At 47.7% G+C, this 17478-nt stretch overlaps 1 protein-coding gene across 1 annotated transcript in view; it reads left to right on the top strand.

Moving 5' to 3' along the window:
* Positions 1 to 3496: 3496 nt before the first annotated feature.
* FAM171B (family with sequence similarity 171 member B) overlaps positions 3497 to 17478 on the top strand; it is a gene marked incomplete at its 3' end in the record, with an annotated part of 60538 nt that continues 46556 nt past the window's right edge. Inside the window, exon 1 of the mRNA XM_080799273.1 lies at positions 3497 to 3822. Within this exon, the coding sequence (XP_080655399.1) occupies positions 3603 to 3822 (220 nt within the window). The 5' untranslated portion in view covers positions 3497 to 3602. The remainder of the gene's footprint in view (positions 3823 to 17478) is intronic.

Here is a 17478-nt window from a genome sequence, read left to right as displayed (position 1 = left end):
TCTTTAAAAAGGAAAAGAAAAGTGGTGAGTGTGGAATGGGACAATCCAATCAGCCAAATCAGCTAAATCAACTACGGTAGGAAGTGAGGTGATGTCACAGTCAGACCCCACTGACATTATGCTAGATGTCTGGGGTTTCCGCAGGTGCTCCAAATACAGAGACCACAAAGGAACACGCATGGCTTCTGGTCTCTTCTGCAGTCCACACCACCAGTTAATCTTTATGATGCTAGAAGTAGACACCCAAGATCCCAGTCTGATAATTTGGGTGTCTTTCTCCTTCTCCCTACCCCACCCAAACAGTCAACTTTCTCTGTGTTTCTAGCCCGGTATACTGAATCTCTTATGCCTTTCCTCTCCTTTCCAGTGTCACAAGACTTGAGCAGCTCCTCACACTTTTGGGAACACCTCTAAACTGACCAGCTGTCCTCTGATGGATCCTTCTGTAATCATCTTCCATGCTGAGAGCAAAGTGATCCTGCTGGGCCGACTGGTACCAAGTCGGGTCCCTGATTGGTTTCTTTCAGTACTTCACAATCACTTGCAGCATAAATTTCAGTTTCCTTACAGGGCCGCCTAAGCTCTTACAGGAGTTCATGTATATGAAGGTTTAAATAGCGCCCAGACACGGTGAACTCTACAGAAGTGTCTGCTATTATTTAAAAAGAAGATTTTTTAAAATTGTTAGATCTTCTTGTTAGATAGACCCTTTGAGTATGATATAGTGTCCTTCCTCATCTCTTATTATAGTCTTTGTCACAATTCCGGACTTCAAGCTCTATTACAAAGCTGTCATCATCAAGACAGCATGGTACTGGCACAAAAACAGACACATAGATCAATGGAACAGAATAGAGAGCCCAGAAGTAGACCCTCAACTCTACGGTCAACTAATTTTCGACAAAGCAGGAAAGAATGTCCAATGGAAAAAAGACAGCCTCTTCAATAAGTGGTGTTGGGAAAATTGGACAGCCACATGCAGAAAAATGAAATTGGACCATTTCCTTACACCACACACGAAAATACACTCAAAATGGATGAAGGACATCAATGTGAGAAAGGAATCCATCAAAATCCTTGAGAAGAACAGAGGCAGCAACCTCTTCGACCTCAGCCGCAGTAACTTCTTTCTAGGAACATCGCCAAAGGCAAGGGAAGCAAGGGCAGAAATGAACTATTGGGATTTCATCAAGATCGAAAGCTTTTGCACAGCAAAGGAAACAGTTAACAAAACCAAAAGACAACTGACAGAATGGGAGAAGATATTTGCAAACGACATATCAGATAAAGGACTAGTGTCCAAAATCTATAAAGAGCTTATCAAACTCAATACCCAAAGAACAAATAATCCAGTCAAGAAATGGGCAGAGGACATGAATAGACATTTCTGCAAAGAAGACATCGAGATGGCCAACAGACACATGAAAAAATGCTCCACATCACTCGTCATCAGGGAAATACAAATCAAAACCACAATGAGATCCCACCTCACACCAGTCAGAATAGCTAAAATTAACAAGTCAGGAAATGACAGATGCTGGCAAGGATGCGGAGAGAGGGGAACCCTCCTACACTGCTGGTGGGAAGGCAAGCTGGTGCAGCCACTCTGGAAAACAGCGTGGAGGTTCCTCAAGAAGCTGAAAATAGAGCTGCCCTACGACCCAGCAATTGCACTACTGGGTATTTACCCTAAAGATACAAACGTGGTGCTCCGAAGGGGCACGTGCTCCCAAATGTTTATAGCAGCAATGTCCACAATAGCCAAACTATGGAAAGAACCTAGAAGTCCATCAACAGATGAATGGATAAAGAAGATGTGGTATATATACGCAATGGAATACTATGCAGCCATCGAAAGAAATGAAATCTTGTCATTTGTGACGATGTGGATGGAACTAGAGGGTACCATGCTTAGTGAATTAAGTCAATCAGAGAAAGACAACTATCATAAGATCTCCGTGATATGAGGAAGTGGAGATGCAACATGGGGGGTTGGGGGGTAGGAGAAGAATAAATGAAACAAGATGGGATCGGGAGGGAGACAAACCATAAGTGACTCTTAATCTCAGGAAACAAACTGAGGGTTGCTGGGGGGAGGGGGGATCATGAGAGGAGGGTGGGGTTATGTACATCGCCGTTGGTATGTGCTATGGTGAGTGCTGTGAAGTGTGTAAATCTGGCGATTCACAGAGCTGTACCCCTGGGGATAAAAATACATTATATGTTTATAAAAAATAATAATAAATAAAAAAATTTTAAAAAGGAAGATTTTTTAAATTTTATTTATGTATTTGACAGAGAGACGGTGAATGAGGGAGCACAAGCAGCGGGAGTGGGAGAGGGAGAAGCAGGCTTTCCCCGGGGCAGGGAGCTGGATGGGGGCTTGATCCTAGGACCCTGGGATCATGACCGGGGCCAAAAGCAGACGCTTGACGACAAAACCCAGGCGCCCTGCTATTATTATTTTTTTTAGTGACCTCATTTTCATTCTCATTTTCCATCTAAAACACTCGCAGCAGTCATTGCTCACAGTTTTCCAAGCATACAGTGTTCACTGCTCACCTCTAGGCTACACAAACACACCCCTGCTCCAGTTTTTAGACCACCTGCTCGCACCATCTCCGCGTGGACCTCTTCTTCCTCGTGTCCCGCCTCCCCTGGGGTTTGAGAGCGCGCTCCCCACACCACAGTCACCTTTTTCCACATTCTGGGCAACCTTAGCACGTTGTAGTATGTTTCCAGGGGTAACGACCACCCTGGATGCTCATTTGCTTATACATTTCTCGGCCCTAACAGGGAGGAGCTCCCAAAACGCAGGGACTGATCTCGCTTATCCCAAGCGCGGACTACATGCGCTCCCGCTGTAAGCACCCAATACCCACTTAGGAAATGTGGGGGGTTTTGACCAAATGAAAAGGGCACGCTGCCGTCAGACAAAATGTAATGAAGACTATTTGAGAACATAGAAACTCCCGCCTGAGCCGAGAGAGGCGGTTGAGTTAAAATCGGTAGAACCGTGTTGATCGTCGGCCTCTCCCGGCCGTGGTGCGGCCAAGCCTGCAGGGCGAAGAGGTCCCGACTAACGACGGGCGGGCGCTGCGGCAGGTGGTTCGGGCGCGGAACCCATGCTCCACCTCCGCCGCTGCCTTGGGGTCAGGTGGTGGGAATTTTATCCACCTTTCCGCAAAATCTCACGTGTCTGCGTAGGGCTGGAGGGTCCCATCGCCGACCAGCCCCCAGGAAGCCTCTTCTTTCCCATTTCCCCGCGGAGACCGCCACCCCGCGCCCCCGCACCGCGCGGACCTGGTGCCCCGAGCAGGTGCCCAGCAGGTGCCCCGCAGCCGCGCGCGGGGAGGCGGCGGGGGGCGGCGGGGCCCGGCCTCGGCTGCGGGCTCGCCCCGCCCTGCGCGTCACGTGCGCCGCGCTGCGCCCTCCCCCACCCCCGCCGCCCCCGTCCCCGGCGCCGCCTCCCCGGCCTCCCCCTCCCCGCGAGGCGCGCGCGGCAGACGGCCGAGCCGGAGCGAGGGAGCCCGCAGCCCGGGAGTCCGCCGCCGCCGCCGCGAGCCCCGCAATATGCCGCCGCGGCCCTGCGGCTCTCGGCCATGGCGAGGCTCCGCCGGCGCGTCCCCTGCGCCCTGCTGCTCGGCCTGGCCGCGCTGCTGCTGAAGGCGCGGCTGGTCCCCGCGGCCGCTCGCGCCGAGCTCGGCCGCTCCGACCTCAGCCTCATCCGGCAGCAGCAGCGGCAGCAGCAGCGGCAGCGCGAGGAGGCGGCGGAGGAGAGGCCGGAGGCGCCGGCGCTGCGCCCCACCGGGCCCGCGGCAGGTAGGTCCCGGCGCCCGGCCCGGCCCTGGCGTCGCCGCGGGGAGCTCGCGGGCCTCGTCGCCGCCCCCCGCGCTCGCCCCCCGCGCACGACCCCCGCGCTCGCCCCCCGCGCACGACCCCCGCGCTCGCCCCCCGCGCTCGCCCCCCGCGCACGACCCCCGCGCACGACCCCCGCGCACGACCCTCCGCCGCCTCCGCGGACCTGCCCGGACCCCGCCCGCGGCCCGGGCTGCGCTCGCGCTTCGGGGACCCGCCCTGGGGGGGAGCCCTCGGGAGGCGCGGGACCCGCAGTGGGCCAGGGAGGGGTCGGGAGGGGCCGGCGAGGGACCGCCCGAGGCCTCGGCTCCTTCCCTCGCTCCTCGCCGAGCCCTTCCCTGCGCGCGTCTCCTCCGGCCGCCCCGGCGCCTCCGCTCCCGGAGACCCCGGCTTCTCGCCGCGGACGCCCACGCGCCTTCCCGGCCGCTCGCGCCGCCGCCGCGTTTAAATTTAGATCCCGAGGAAGCTCGATCGTTTTATTTTCCATTTCTGGGTTTTCTTGTCCCAGAAGGGTTGAGGTCCGTTTGCAAGAATTCCGTCCGTGTGAAAAGACGAAATGAGGCAAAACGGAGCAGGAGCGGGACGCGAGGAGAGGCGGAGGAGCGGCGGGCGGGGACGACGAGGTCCGCGGAGGGGCCCCGCGCGGGTGGGCACAGCCTGATGCGGCCGGTCCGGCGCCGCCCGGCGAGGGCGAGTGCGCGGCCGGACCGCGGCCCGGTCCCCCGCGAGAGCCCGGTGGGCGGACGGACAGCGGGACGGTCCGTGCTCGCGGCCTCGCCCCGCCCCCGCGCCCGTCCTGCTGCCGGGGCTCCTGCTACGTACAAGGGAAAACCCCGTCCGTTTTTGGGGCCAGTGGCCTTAGCTTCCCACAAAACCACGGTGCATTGTGTTTTAACATTGGTTTTTGTTTTAAAGTCCTGCCTGGTGACCTACGGGCCGTCGAGCGCGAGACGCTGGAGAGCGGGGCCGGCGTCTGGTCTGGTGCTCATCGCCCGGGCGGTGCTCGGGCCTGCGGCCGCGGGTCCCACAGGAGGACTTAATGCGTCCGAGCGGAGGATGAAATCGCCGGGGTGTGCGGGGAAGCGCGCGTTTCTGAGCGGGGTGTGCGGGGAAGCGCGCGTTTCTGACACCCTCTTAAACCGGTTAATAACACTCAGGCGTGGGTACAAGTCCTGAAAGATACGCGCTGTGTGACGGTTTTCGCGGCCTTCTGCGACTCCGAGTGCTACCAGCACGGCTCGGGCGAGGCTGCCGAGACGTGCTGGTGGTTGAACTTAAGGACACTAAAGACAGGAGAGCAGCTGAGAGCCGGTCCGGCCCAGACGGATTTCAGACGTCAATGACAAAACAGGTCTGAGAGTGGTGATGGGTTCTGTGCTTTGCAGCCTATTTTTATTTTGATGTATCTTTTTTCAGAAATACTAGTTAGTTAAATGGCTTTTGACTACTATGGTGTATGTTGTGATGGAGGTTATGAAAAACTGCAACGTAGGAAAACTTTTGTATCGAGCTGCAAATTAAAATGCTTATTTTCTGTTACTTGTGAAAATATTTTTGAAAACGGTTGTTGTTTGGGAAACTCGCAGTTTTTCTCTTATTTACATATTAGGTTAATCAAAATAAAGGAATTACTACCAAGCAGATCCAACCAGAGCCTGCAAAGTAACCGATTACGACTCTTGCTTTCCCTCAAAAACTCACTTCCCAGAGCCAGTGGCAAAGAGAGCAGCAACTCAGTTGATTGCGCTTTTAGTTACTGAAATACCGTGTCCTTTAATGAAATACAACCAATCAACAAATGAGTTAAAATATTCCTTTGCGCACATTGTCGCGGACTGAACTGGTCTTCCGGTTTACGAAGCCTTTGTTCCTTCAGTGTCTGTTCTGCTCTCACAGCCGATGATCTCTTGAAAAACATCCCGTGGGCTCAGTGCTGCCCCCAGCCCTCCGGTTGGCTGCCCCTCTCTTTCACAGTAGATGTCCAGACACGGAAAATGGCCCACTGAGGCTTAGAGCCTGGGGGCACCCCTCCCCCTCCTGTCTCTCCCTTCTCTGACCCTCCCTCACTCCGGTGCGTCCACACTGGTTCCCCGTGTCTTCGTTTTTGCCAGTGGGCTCCCGCGTGGGGCCTCTGGCCTGGCCATTTTCTCTGCCTGGAATTCTGAAACTTCACTTTCCTCAGGTTTGCTCAGTGTCACTGTCACAAAGAAGCCTTTCCTGACCAGCTCAGCTACATGGTCATCCTTATGCCCTTTTGTATTGCTGCTTCTCCCCGGCGCTTACTACCCTCAGCCCTTCCTCTAAGGCTGCCTCCTCCTGCTAGAACGTAAGCTCCGTGGGGACATGAACTTTGTTCTGTTCACTATTAGTTCAATATTCTGTGTATTTCGAAGACCTGGAAGGGCGTCTGCTGTGCGTGGGCGCGGATAAATGCGTTCAACGGGTGAGTGAATGAATGAACAGAAATGCTGGCGTCAAGGATCTTCCTGATCCTTTCTGGGCGTTTGCGGCCTCATCATCTTGTGAAATTCTGCACCGGAGTTTAGCGAGGGATGTGTTAAAGGAATGTTGGGTAGACATATTTGTAAGTGGAGGTTACTTGAAGTTTAGATGTTTGGTTTTAGCTGATTTCAGTGTTTGTCCCATTCCGACGATAGAGAACTGATCGATGCCAACAGGGAGTCCGCTCATCACACCTGTCCAGATCCTTCACCCACGTGCACTTACGATCCCCTTACGACCTGGGAGGTATTAATATACCTTTAAAATAGCGTTATGGAGCTCAGGTTAATTCTTTGACTCTGCTTGGCGCTTCTAATTCTTTGGACACGTTACGTGAAAAAGTATAGGAATTGTCACAAGCAAAACTTTGAAAACTAATATGGCATATTTAGTGACTGGTATGTGACTGGGCCTCGTCAGTCCACAGTAGAGAAATTGAGCATTGACCTTGGTTCGTATTCTCTGGATGTTATTATTCTGAAAATGTATATCTGTGTATTCCTGAGAAATTAGAAAGTGAAGGTAAAGAGTTGACTAGGAGATTGAAATAATCAGGACGTAAAAAAAGTGAATTGTTGTCTTCTCATTAATTATAAAACACCATCTTTAGAGCACAGAGAGAGTAAAGGCTGAGGTGGAGGTCTGTGAGGTCCGTTGTCTCCAGTGCAGGCAGCCACTTGGCTTTCTCCATCCGCACCGGTGTTTGTTAGAAATAAGGATGTGAGGGACCAGGGGAGAATTAATTTGGGGGCTAGTGGTAGCTGAGAAACCATGCCCTATTCACTCTGATGGCCCGTTAGCCGGGAGGCTTGCTGGGGGTGGGGCGAGGGGAGCCCGAGAAAATCGTGAGCTGCATTTCAGATTCTCCACGTGACGTCACCCAGGGCACCTCCACGCATCTTTCTAAATGTCTTCTGCACACAGAAGAAGCTTCTTGAGAGATACATATTCATGGTATAAAATTTTTGATGGTACATTTCACTGATAACATATTTTAGCCCTTTGATTTTGGAAAATGTCAGATATATAGGAAGTAAACACAACAGCGTTTAAGAAGCCCGTACTGGTCTCCCAGCCGTGACAGTGGCTGAATCTGGCCACAGTCGTTTCACACGCCCATGCGCCCATTTCCACTGTGTGGGATTTTGTTGGGGGGGGGGGTGGCAGGGGAATGCACATACATCAAAATGTCCATATCTTAGGTGTACTATTTTATATTTTTGACAAATGGATAGGCTCATGTGACCATCAACCCTATGAAGATAGAGAACCTTTTCATCACTGTAGAAAGTTTCCTCCTGCTCCCTTCCCAAGCAATCCCTGCCACTTATCAAGAGATGACACTGTTTTACTTTTATCATACACTAATTTTGTGCATTTTCTGGTGCCTCATAAAGAGAATCATATAGCATGCGCTCTTTTGTGTCTGGCTTCTCTAGCTCCGTCTAATTTCCATAGGTTTTGTCCATATTGTTGCGTGTTCAGTAGTTTCCTTTTACTGCTGAGCTGTAGCCCATCGTAGGGATTACTCCAGTTTTGTGTATCGCTTCCTTCTGTTGATGACGATTTGGGTCATTTCCAGCTTTGACTATTGTAAGTGAAGCTGGTGCATTCCTGGACAAATCGTTGGGTGTGCACATCCTCCTATCTCTTCAGTAAACGCCTAGGACTTGCTGGGCCTAGTGGTGCTTCGGAAGTTAAAACATTTTCCCCCAATTCTGTATAGCTGGAACCACACTTAATAACTTATAATTTAAAAATTATGAAATTCAATGGAGTATTACTGTATGCTTTCTTTTTTTTAATTAGTCACCATATAGTACATCATTCGTTTTTGATGTACTGTTCCATGGGTCATGGTTTGTCACCCAGTGCTCCAGGAAATACGTGCCCTCCTTAACACCCATCCCCCTACCCTTCTCCCCTCTAAAACCCTCAGTTTGTTTCTCGGAGTCCCTAGGCTCAATGGTTAGTGCCCCCCCCAACCCCCCGCTCTGATTCTCCACCCATTCTTCCCTTCCTTCTCCTAACTATACTTTCACTAAATTCAAATAACTTGATTTAAACTTGTTGATTTAAAGAAACCTTATTGAAACCTCCCATCCATGAAAGCATTTATTTATTTATTTATTTACTTTCCCCCCCTATTTCAATGAATTTGAGAATCGATAAGAGAAGTGGGATTAGAAATGGACTGTTCTATCTGAAGTACTCATGCTTTAAAGGCCATATTCCCAGATGGGGTAATTATGATTTCTTTCCAGGATTTTAGTAACCAAAGGGAGCTATTTCTTGGTGTTGATTACTGGTTGAAAAACACATGCCATTGTGTTGAATTTGAGTTCAGTTTGTTTTCGTGGTGGTTTTGTAATGTTTTTAATGTGACTGAACGGAAACGACCCAATACTTTTTTTGAAACATAACGACACCCCCCCTCCCCTCCACAGTTGAGTTTGTAAATATTGACCTGGACTCTCTTTCAGATTTGTCTGACTAGGTTTAGCTCCAGCATTGTCATATTCGTTGGCTTGGCTCAGTGTAGGTGTCTGAATTTCCTTTTGTCCAGATTGCTTTAGCTGGAACATGGAAACAGTGTTTTCCATCTACTTTGTAGTATTTACCTGGGAAATTCTAAAACTTTGAAAGCTCTGTGCTGTAATGCAGTACGTCATAAGCTTAAGAAAAAGCCTCCGTTTCCTTTGAAGATGGTTTGGAGATGTCTCTTTAGTTCGCCTTTTGTGTAAGCACAGCCCATATGCCTAGAACATAGCCCATGGTCTGCTTCTTAAGTTCTCTTATGACTGTTTGTGTCCGTAGGACCAGGCAGTATTCTTAAGTACTTGGTGATGAGGTCTGTGACTATAAAGGCCCGTTCCCTTGGGCCTAAAACAAGTGATTCTGAGTAGGGTATTTCATTTCATGTAGGGTAGAGTGTGTCAAGGAAATGGTAATCTTTGTCTGTCCTTACTAACCTAGCAAATCTGCTGCTGGAATCTGGTGAACCCAGACTGTAACTCGCCCCAATACTGTATTAAGCTTCTCTGAAACCTTTAGTTGATAATGCCTATTAAGATATCTGTGTTAAGGTTCTATGTCTTGCACAGAAATTAAGATTTAAAATGAACTTCATTTATATGTGAGTGAGATCTTGATTTCTATTTAATGTGCATTTTTCTGAAGGAGGTTTCTATATCATAATTAGGAAATAATTCAAAAGTAAATATTCATTAGTATTATCAGTTATTGTACTTAGTTCAGTTTTGTTTCTGTTCAGTAAAGAAATGTTATTTAAAAATGGTGTAGTTTGGGGGCGCCTGGGTGGTGGCTCAGTGGGTTAAAGCCTCTGCCTTCGGCTCAGGTCATGTGTCGGGCTCTCTGCTCCGCGGGGAGCCTGCTTCCCCCTCTCTCTCCGCCTGCCTCTCTGCCTACTTCTGATCTCTGTCTGTCAAGTAAATAAATAAAATCTTTAAAAAAAAAATAAAAACGGTGTAGTTTTAATCCATTTGTTGTCTTTGTGGACATGGAGAACTCGTACGCAGGTAAGGCAATACCGATTCATATCTGTGGCCCTAAATGCTAGTTGGTTTTAGGTGACCAGTTAGTTGGAAGCTGGTAGAAATGTCCAGTCTCAAGCCAGAGCTCATGTTGTGAAGACCCTGGCTTATTTCTGAGGAAGGTACTTGAGGGACATGGTACAATTTGTTCCCACGTAACTACTCCCCTGCTTTATTGTAATAAACAGGATGGATAGATGGATGATTTGTTTTTCCTAGTGGATTAGCAATAACCAGGAGCTGGAAGTCTCTTGGAGTTTCTGACTTACTGGATTTTGTGGCCCATTCCACCCTCGTTTACTCCCCTGTTTTTGGAAAGGATAGAAATTAAGTTGTCAAAATATGCTCAATACAGTGAAGTGGGTTATGGTTCTTCAAAACTTTGAACATCTTCTTTCGTGTTTGTATGAGTAGAGTTTATAAATGCCCGGGTGGCTGAGACAATGTTACCAAAGATACCAAAAGAATATCTATTTATTGTAAAATTGAAAACAGGGAGGCCAAACCTTTTATGTAAGGGGGGGAAATGTCACCAAAAGTAGCAGGAATAGTAGGGTTTATTTAAATATTTGACTAAGAATAAACTATGCATGAATCAGTGATAAGAGTATGTCATGAAATACAAATTATGATTAATTAAATTTATATATCTACAGTTAGAAAAAATCTATCTACTTATTTATTTAAATGAATTGATATATTCCAAAGTTTTACCTTTACAGACAGATACCTTCTTTTCATAAAATAAGTACTTCCCAAAATATAGTTTCTAATATATTTGTGCTATTAGATTTTGGATTTTTAGCAGAAAAGCTATGATATAATACTTCCTAAATTAATCAGAGTTTAACTCTCATTCATAATCATAAGCAAGAAAATTTTTTAGTAATGTATGAAACAACTAATCTCATCTTCCAGTGTTATTTATAGTGGAACAGTATCTAATATCAATTAAAATATGTAATAATTAAAAATACAAAATTTTCACTTTGCAGATTATAGTAAGACTTCTTGAAACGCTATGCTCTTAGAACAAGAATGAGGTAGAAGTGACCTTTCCCTAAGTGCTTTGCCCTGGCAGTGTTTGAAAAGTCTGTGACACAAGCTAGAACACATCTGCATCTGAAAAGACGTTGTGGTAGCCCCTGGCAGTTACAAAGTCTGATAAAGCTGAGCGTTAAGGACAATCTGATGTTTTCCCCCTCAGTAAATATGACTAGGATGAGTGAATGTTTTTATCATCTAAACTTCCCTGTCAACTGATTCAAGTTTGTGAATGAGAAGAATCAAAAGAGTGTGTATTGTAAAATTCCTTCTGTACCATAGTATTCCAAAGAGGGAAGGTCTTGTGAATTAATAAAGCTTGGTTAAGTGTGGGATGTGAAAATGTAGGAGGTGAAGACTTCGGAGTCTGAAGAGAAAGGAAGGAGTCAGAAGTACCGTAACTCCCTGTGATGAGTGCGGGGGTGGGGGGGGTGGGGGGGGGTGGGGGGGGGTCAGGTAAGTAAGTTCACGGGAGCGGAGAGCAGGCACGAGGCGTGACTGTGTGTATGAGGGACTAAGCAGCCAAGGGAAGGGTGAAGGGGGTTCATGGAGAGCCTGAAATTAATGATGCAGTCTGCAGTTGTCTAGTATTCGGAGTCTCTCTGAGATTTTCAAAGGAATCTCTGACCCCAGAAATGTTAAGAAAACCTGCCCTTGTGAATTAGGCCCTTGTGAGAGGGCAAAGGTAACATTCAGACTCAAATTACAGTTTTGTATGTTCTTAACATGTGAAGTTTCTCTGTTCCTGTGCACACGTGATGGGTAAAATTAGTAAGTGTGACAGCAGCGTAACTAATCCTCTGGAAGGCTTTAACCCTTACGAGAACCGGTGGCTTAGGGTGCCTTGGTCGGTCCTTTCAGCCGTTGGCTTCCACACCTGCTGTCGAGCGGCTTCCAGTATCCGACAGATCTCTCTCGCTAAATCCCATGACTCTGGATGGCTTTATATCCAGGTTTCGTTATATGATAAACTGGTGGGATACCTTATACCCGAAAAAAACCCTCTGTTCAGAATTCGTTGGCAGTCAACCCAGAAACTCTCTGTGTCTTGGCTTTTGGCCATTCCACAGAAGAACGGGGTCACTGAGATTAAGTTAATAATCTTAAAAGGGCTCTGATGATTTTATGAGTCATCTAATCCCTCCAGGTCTGATTATAAACCTCAATCAGTTTTAGCAGATGAGGACCTACTCGGGTTGGTATTAATTCCCCAAGAAGGCATTTATAAAAATCTAAGCCTTTCCCCACCCAGTGAAATATGTATTAATCTTTGGTCTTTAAACAGTTTTGGGGTCAAAATAGTCATTTCAGCTTACAGTGATTTAAGTCTGCCAGCAGATGAACTTGCTGCTTTCATTACCAGTGCTCTCCTGGGCTTTCAAACTTAAAGTCGTTCCTAAACTCACTGAAACCTGTATATTTTCTACTCACTTTTTTGATTCATGCCTTTCCTGATTTCACTAATAACTGATTACATTGGAAAAATGAGATTCTACAATGAGTGCATAGCAGCGTAAAGAATTTTCTTTGTCTTGAGGAACAACTTTACATAGCAGAATTTTTCTTTCATTTGAAAATCCAAATGGAAAGATTTGTATTTCAACACATTTCGATGTTTCGAAGATAAATAAATGTGTTGCGACTTGGAAAATTGCAACTTCAGAGAACAGCGTGGGACACAGACGTGGAGGCAAAAAAGAAGGCGGCATCCCCGCCGGACGCAGGTCTTACTGTGACCGCTGTGCCCGCGCACACAAGGGGCGGCTGCTGGTCCAGGACTCGGGGCAGGGACTGTATGTGGGGCCCGTCATGGATCCGGCCGCTTGAAGACAGGTCTCACAAAGGCACGTGAAAATAGGCTGACCCATTCCACTCCCCTTTCCTCCCTGTCGGCAGGTCTCATCAATAATATAAAATCGAGTCTGTAGCTTTGCGTAATTGGCTATGCGATCATTATGTTACTTTTAAAAAGTGATGGCTAAGTATTAGTGTTATAACCATAAAGTGCTTGATACTGTAATATGTAGGTAATTAAAATATCTTTATATTCTAAAACCTAAAAATAGAAAAGATAGTATATTTGTTTTCATTTGATTTCACATTCCCGACTCTCGCCCCGCTCCTCCCTCTCCCGAGGTGATCTGGCCGCGGCCGTGCCGTGGATGCCGTGTGTGCCGGGGATGCCGTCTGTGCCGGGGATGCCGTGTGTGCCGGGGATGCCGTCTGTGCCGGGGATGCCGTGTGTGCCGGGGATGCCGTCTGTGCCGGGGATGCCGTGTGTGCCGTGGATGCCGTCTGTGCCGTGGATGCCGTGGATGCCGTGTGTGCCGGGGATGCCGTCTGTGCCGGGGCTCCCCAGAGCCCACTCCTGCACGTGCGCGCCAGTTCTTTCACGTCGCCTGTGGCTGTCTCACAGGCATTTCCGTGTAAGCGTGTCTAAATCAGCCCGTGGTTTTTTTCCTACTCCTTCCAGAATAGAAAAATCTCCTCCTTCATTGCTTTTCTTTCCTTTAACTATAATCCCCAGAATTTATGAATCTTGTAACTGGAAGTTTTCAGCTTTGACCACCTTCTCCAGAGTTCCTTCCTTCCTGTTATTAAAGACAAGTGAAGCAGGTTGAGGGTACTGTCCTACGTTTCCTCCACCTTTTCATCCAGTCAGGCCCCAGATCCCAAGTTTGTCTCCCAGGCGTCCTCCTCTGCTCGGTTTTCTCCATCTTCCCTGCCGCTGCCCCGGCTTGGGTCACGCTCGTGCTCTCCAGGTGGGCATACTAACGGCCTCCCTGTGTCCATTCCAAAATCCATATTCCCCAGAGCAGCCTTGGGGATCATCTGCTCCCCACCCCATAGTGGTGGTTTTATTTTTAAATACAAATCCGATCGAGCTTCCCATGCCGTTGCGAACCAAGTCAAAGGTCTTCCGTGACCGACGAGGCTTTGCGGGACTTCCTATTCCAGCCTCTGCTCCGGCTCTCTGGGTCTTGAGTGTGACCAGTTTTGCACCTCAGGGACTGTGATACACACACGGACTCACCTGGCTGTTGCGTTCAAACTTCAGACGTTAGCTGAAGTGCTCCTTCTTTTGAACGGGTTTTCTTGGACTTTCCAGACTGAGCTAGGTTCCTCTGTTATGTGGTCTCATAAGTACCTACTTGCTCGAGGCATGCGGTCGATTTGTAGCGCGGCGTCCACTCTGTGTTTCTGGATTGTCTTCTCTAGATGAGAAGTCAGATGAGGCCCGGTGCAGTAATTGCTCTCGTAGGGGCTGTATTCCCGTATAAATATTTATTGAATAAGTGAATGACTCCGTATAGAGAAATATTTAATTGGATACCTTCTCTCATTTACTTGCTTGAGTTGGCTGCTCTAGAGAGTGTATTTAGGGGAAGGATATTATAGAGGGAAAAGGCTGTAGCACTTTCAGAATGAAGTGGCCAAAGTGTATGTATTGGGGATCCAAAGAATGCCTGGTTTCATTTTTGTTTTTTTTAATATTTTATTTATTTATCTATTTGACCTAGACAGACAGCGAGAGAGCGAACACAAGCAGGGGGAGTGGGAGAGGGAGAAGCAGGCTTCCTGTGGAGAAGGGAGCCCCCACATGGGGCTCGATCCTGGGACCTTGGAATCTTGACCTGAGCTAAAGGCAGACGCTTAATGAGTGAGCAATCCTGGTGCCCCAAGAATGCCTGGTTTCAAAAATATATCTGGGAAGAGGAATGTATTTACTCAAATTCAATACAACGTATGTTGGTTTACATATGGGGCCGGAGATGATTTACAAGGTTCCTACAGTGACTGATTTCATCCATCTTCTTCTTTCTGGGTATCTTTTCTGGGCATCTGCTGTTTGCCAGGCACTTCGTCATCACCGATGGCAGGGACACCCAGTGAGGCTGTAGAGAAAGAGACCGTAAATGATAATAGAGTGTGGTGAGTGCTGTGTTGCTGAGTGTAGAGGATACTGTGGAGACACGGGTTTGAGGAAAATCATTTGCCCTGTGTCCTGGAAGAAAGCACACTTAGAGTGAGTTGCAAAGGGATGTAAAAAAGCAAGAGAAGGACATTATTTTCTTGTTTTTGATTTGGGTTTTTTTCTGTGATAACAATACAGTAATTCGATTCCCTTTTATCTTTGCTATTCTCTGGAATTTGATTACCTACTTCTATGGCTCATCATTTTGAGATTAAAAAATAATAATGTCGCTTCTTTCACAGTGCCCACAAACTTCTTGAAGAAAGACTGGTGATATGCAGGCCTCTCTTAAAGAAAGGAATCGAATCCAGAATTCAAGCATAAACCCGTTTCTGTCAGTGCGGCTCTGCTGCGTGACCCCGCACTCAGTCCCCTCCGCCTTTGCGCTGATACTCTACCATGAAGACAGCTGGGCTGTCTACCACCTTGTTCTCTTGCTAGGTCAGTCCTCAACATGAACACAACAGACCAGTTGTGTCTCCATGTCTCCTAGGACCTCCTTCCCTCCCGTCTGTGCCAGCCCGGGGCCATTTCTCAAATCTGTCGTGAAAATGACGTGGCCCCTCTTCTTTCCCCTTCAATGGCCCTAAATTCTGTTTCCACACCAAGAGAAGTGAGACATTAAACCCTATATGCTGTTAATGATGGTGGCTGGCCATCCAAACTGAGACTTTTAAAAAATGTAATTATGCAAAGCAGTTGCTTGGTTTTTTGCTAAATCTGAAAGTTTATGACCCCTAATAGGTAGGAATTTTATGTATCCATGAAGTTCTTCTCTGTTAAATTTAAGCCAGAGATGAACTCCTCGCAAGAGGCCATTTAGCTGAAAATTGCTAAAGCAAGAGGAGGGGCATCCCATCTACTCAGGCGAGCTACCTCGATGCGTGTTTGTGGGAGTAAGTGAGGTTCACTCTTGCCAACTGAAGCATTTTATCTGCAGTTTCTGAAATTTTTTTTAAACTCCTGAAATGTTGTAAATCCTCCAGGCTAGAGGGATCGAGACCCTGAAACAGGTGGCTCACGGGGAGAGCATATGGGCTGCTCTCCCTTGGGCTCCAGCCCCAGTGTGTTCGCCTCTCGGGCTGCTTGTGTGGTTGCTGTCTCTCGGGGCTCCCGCTGCCATCGTACCATGTGCCCCACCACTTGAAATGTGAACTGTATCTACATGGGAAAGCCAATATATAAATCTGTTTCGCGGAAGACTTTGTCTTAACCCAGCAGATCTGCCCCCCCCCCCCCATGGTGTCTATTTCAGTCGTTTCTCTAATCCTCTGCCCTGCGGGAGAACCGGGCACCGCCATGGATTCAGCCTCCTCCCTCTCGTAGGCTCACCTGTCGCTGGGCGAGTTAAGTACCCGCCACAGTGTCGTAGCGTCCACTCCTGGTTTGCTCTCGCAGCCACTTGCTCTGTCCAGGCCCCTGCCCCGTACTTGGGGTCTGTTACAGTAACCGAGTCGGTCTCGCTGTTTGTTTCCTCCGAGTCGGACCGGACCCGGCTGTGTGCATCTACCGGCAGCGTCGCTTCCTTTTCTTAAGCTTTCATTATGTCGTCATTAGATCATCATTAAGATTTGAATCCTCTGTCAGACCTCTACGTCCCGCCAACTTTTTATAGTAAATATTTTGAAATATACTGAAAAATTGAAGTGGTGTAGTGAATATTCACATATCCTTCACCGGGATGCAGCAGTTGTCAAAGTTTTGTCACATTTGCTTGTCTCTTATGATTTGCTTCATCGCGCGCACATGGGTGCATTTGGTGCCGTGGAACCAACTGGAACGGAGTCGCAGGCATCCGGACTCTCCCTCCCTGAAAGCTTCCGTGCGCCTCTCTTAGCATCTAGGTAACTTTTGATGAACAAGTAATCATTCTTTTGAAATAGTGAAATAATTAACCACTTTTTAGTGAACTGTATAAAAATTAATGAGGAAAAGATAGAGCTTCAAGTAACAGATGATAGATTGTGTGGGGCGAATTCTTAAGAAGGGTTCACTTTGATTTGTTGTGTTTTTGCAAATAACATCTTACTTATGTCGCATGTACACCGCAGTGTGGTAGGACAGTGCTTTGTATAAAGGTAACGTTTTAGTCAGTTATGGGACTCTCCAAAACGGGGGGTTCTGCTAGGCTTCCAATTTATTTTGTTCCTTGGTCATTTCTTACCACTCAAGGTCAGTTGTTTACATGTAACTTCTGTGTGGTCATATGAAGAATTGTGCGGTACCTCTCTTCCCCTTTCTTGTTGCTGCCCTCATGCATCCACGTTTGATGGTGGAAACGGTAAGATGTAAAACCAAAGACTTCTCCTCTGTGTGACAGAGCCTGTAGCCTGTGAACAGTAACACAGATGGAGTTCCTGGTTTCAGTCGTTCCCAAGATCCGGCCAGATCACTGTTATCCTCGTGTTTTGCTTGAACAGCCTTTCCTTGTATGAGTTGATAAATTCCCATTTTTGCCTCAGCAAATTCTGGTTGGATTTCTGTTAACAAAAAAGCCATAGCAGGCTCAAAAGGTTATCTCCTGCGCTAAGTCCTGACTCCAAG

The sequence above is a fragment of the Martes martes genome (genome assembly GCF_963455335.1).
Source record: "Martes martes genome assembly, chromosome: 3".
Classification (NCBI taxonomy): Eukaryota; Metazoa; Chordata; class Mammalia; order Carnivora; family Mustelidae; genus Martes; species Martes martes.
This window is presented reverse-complemented; position numbering and strand designations above follow the sequence as displayed.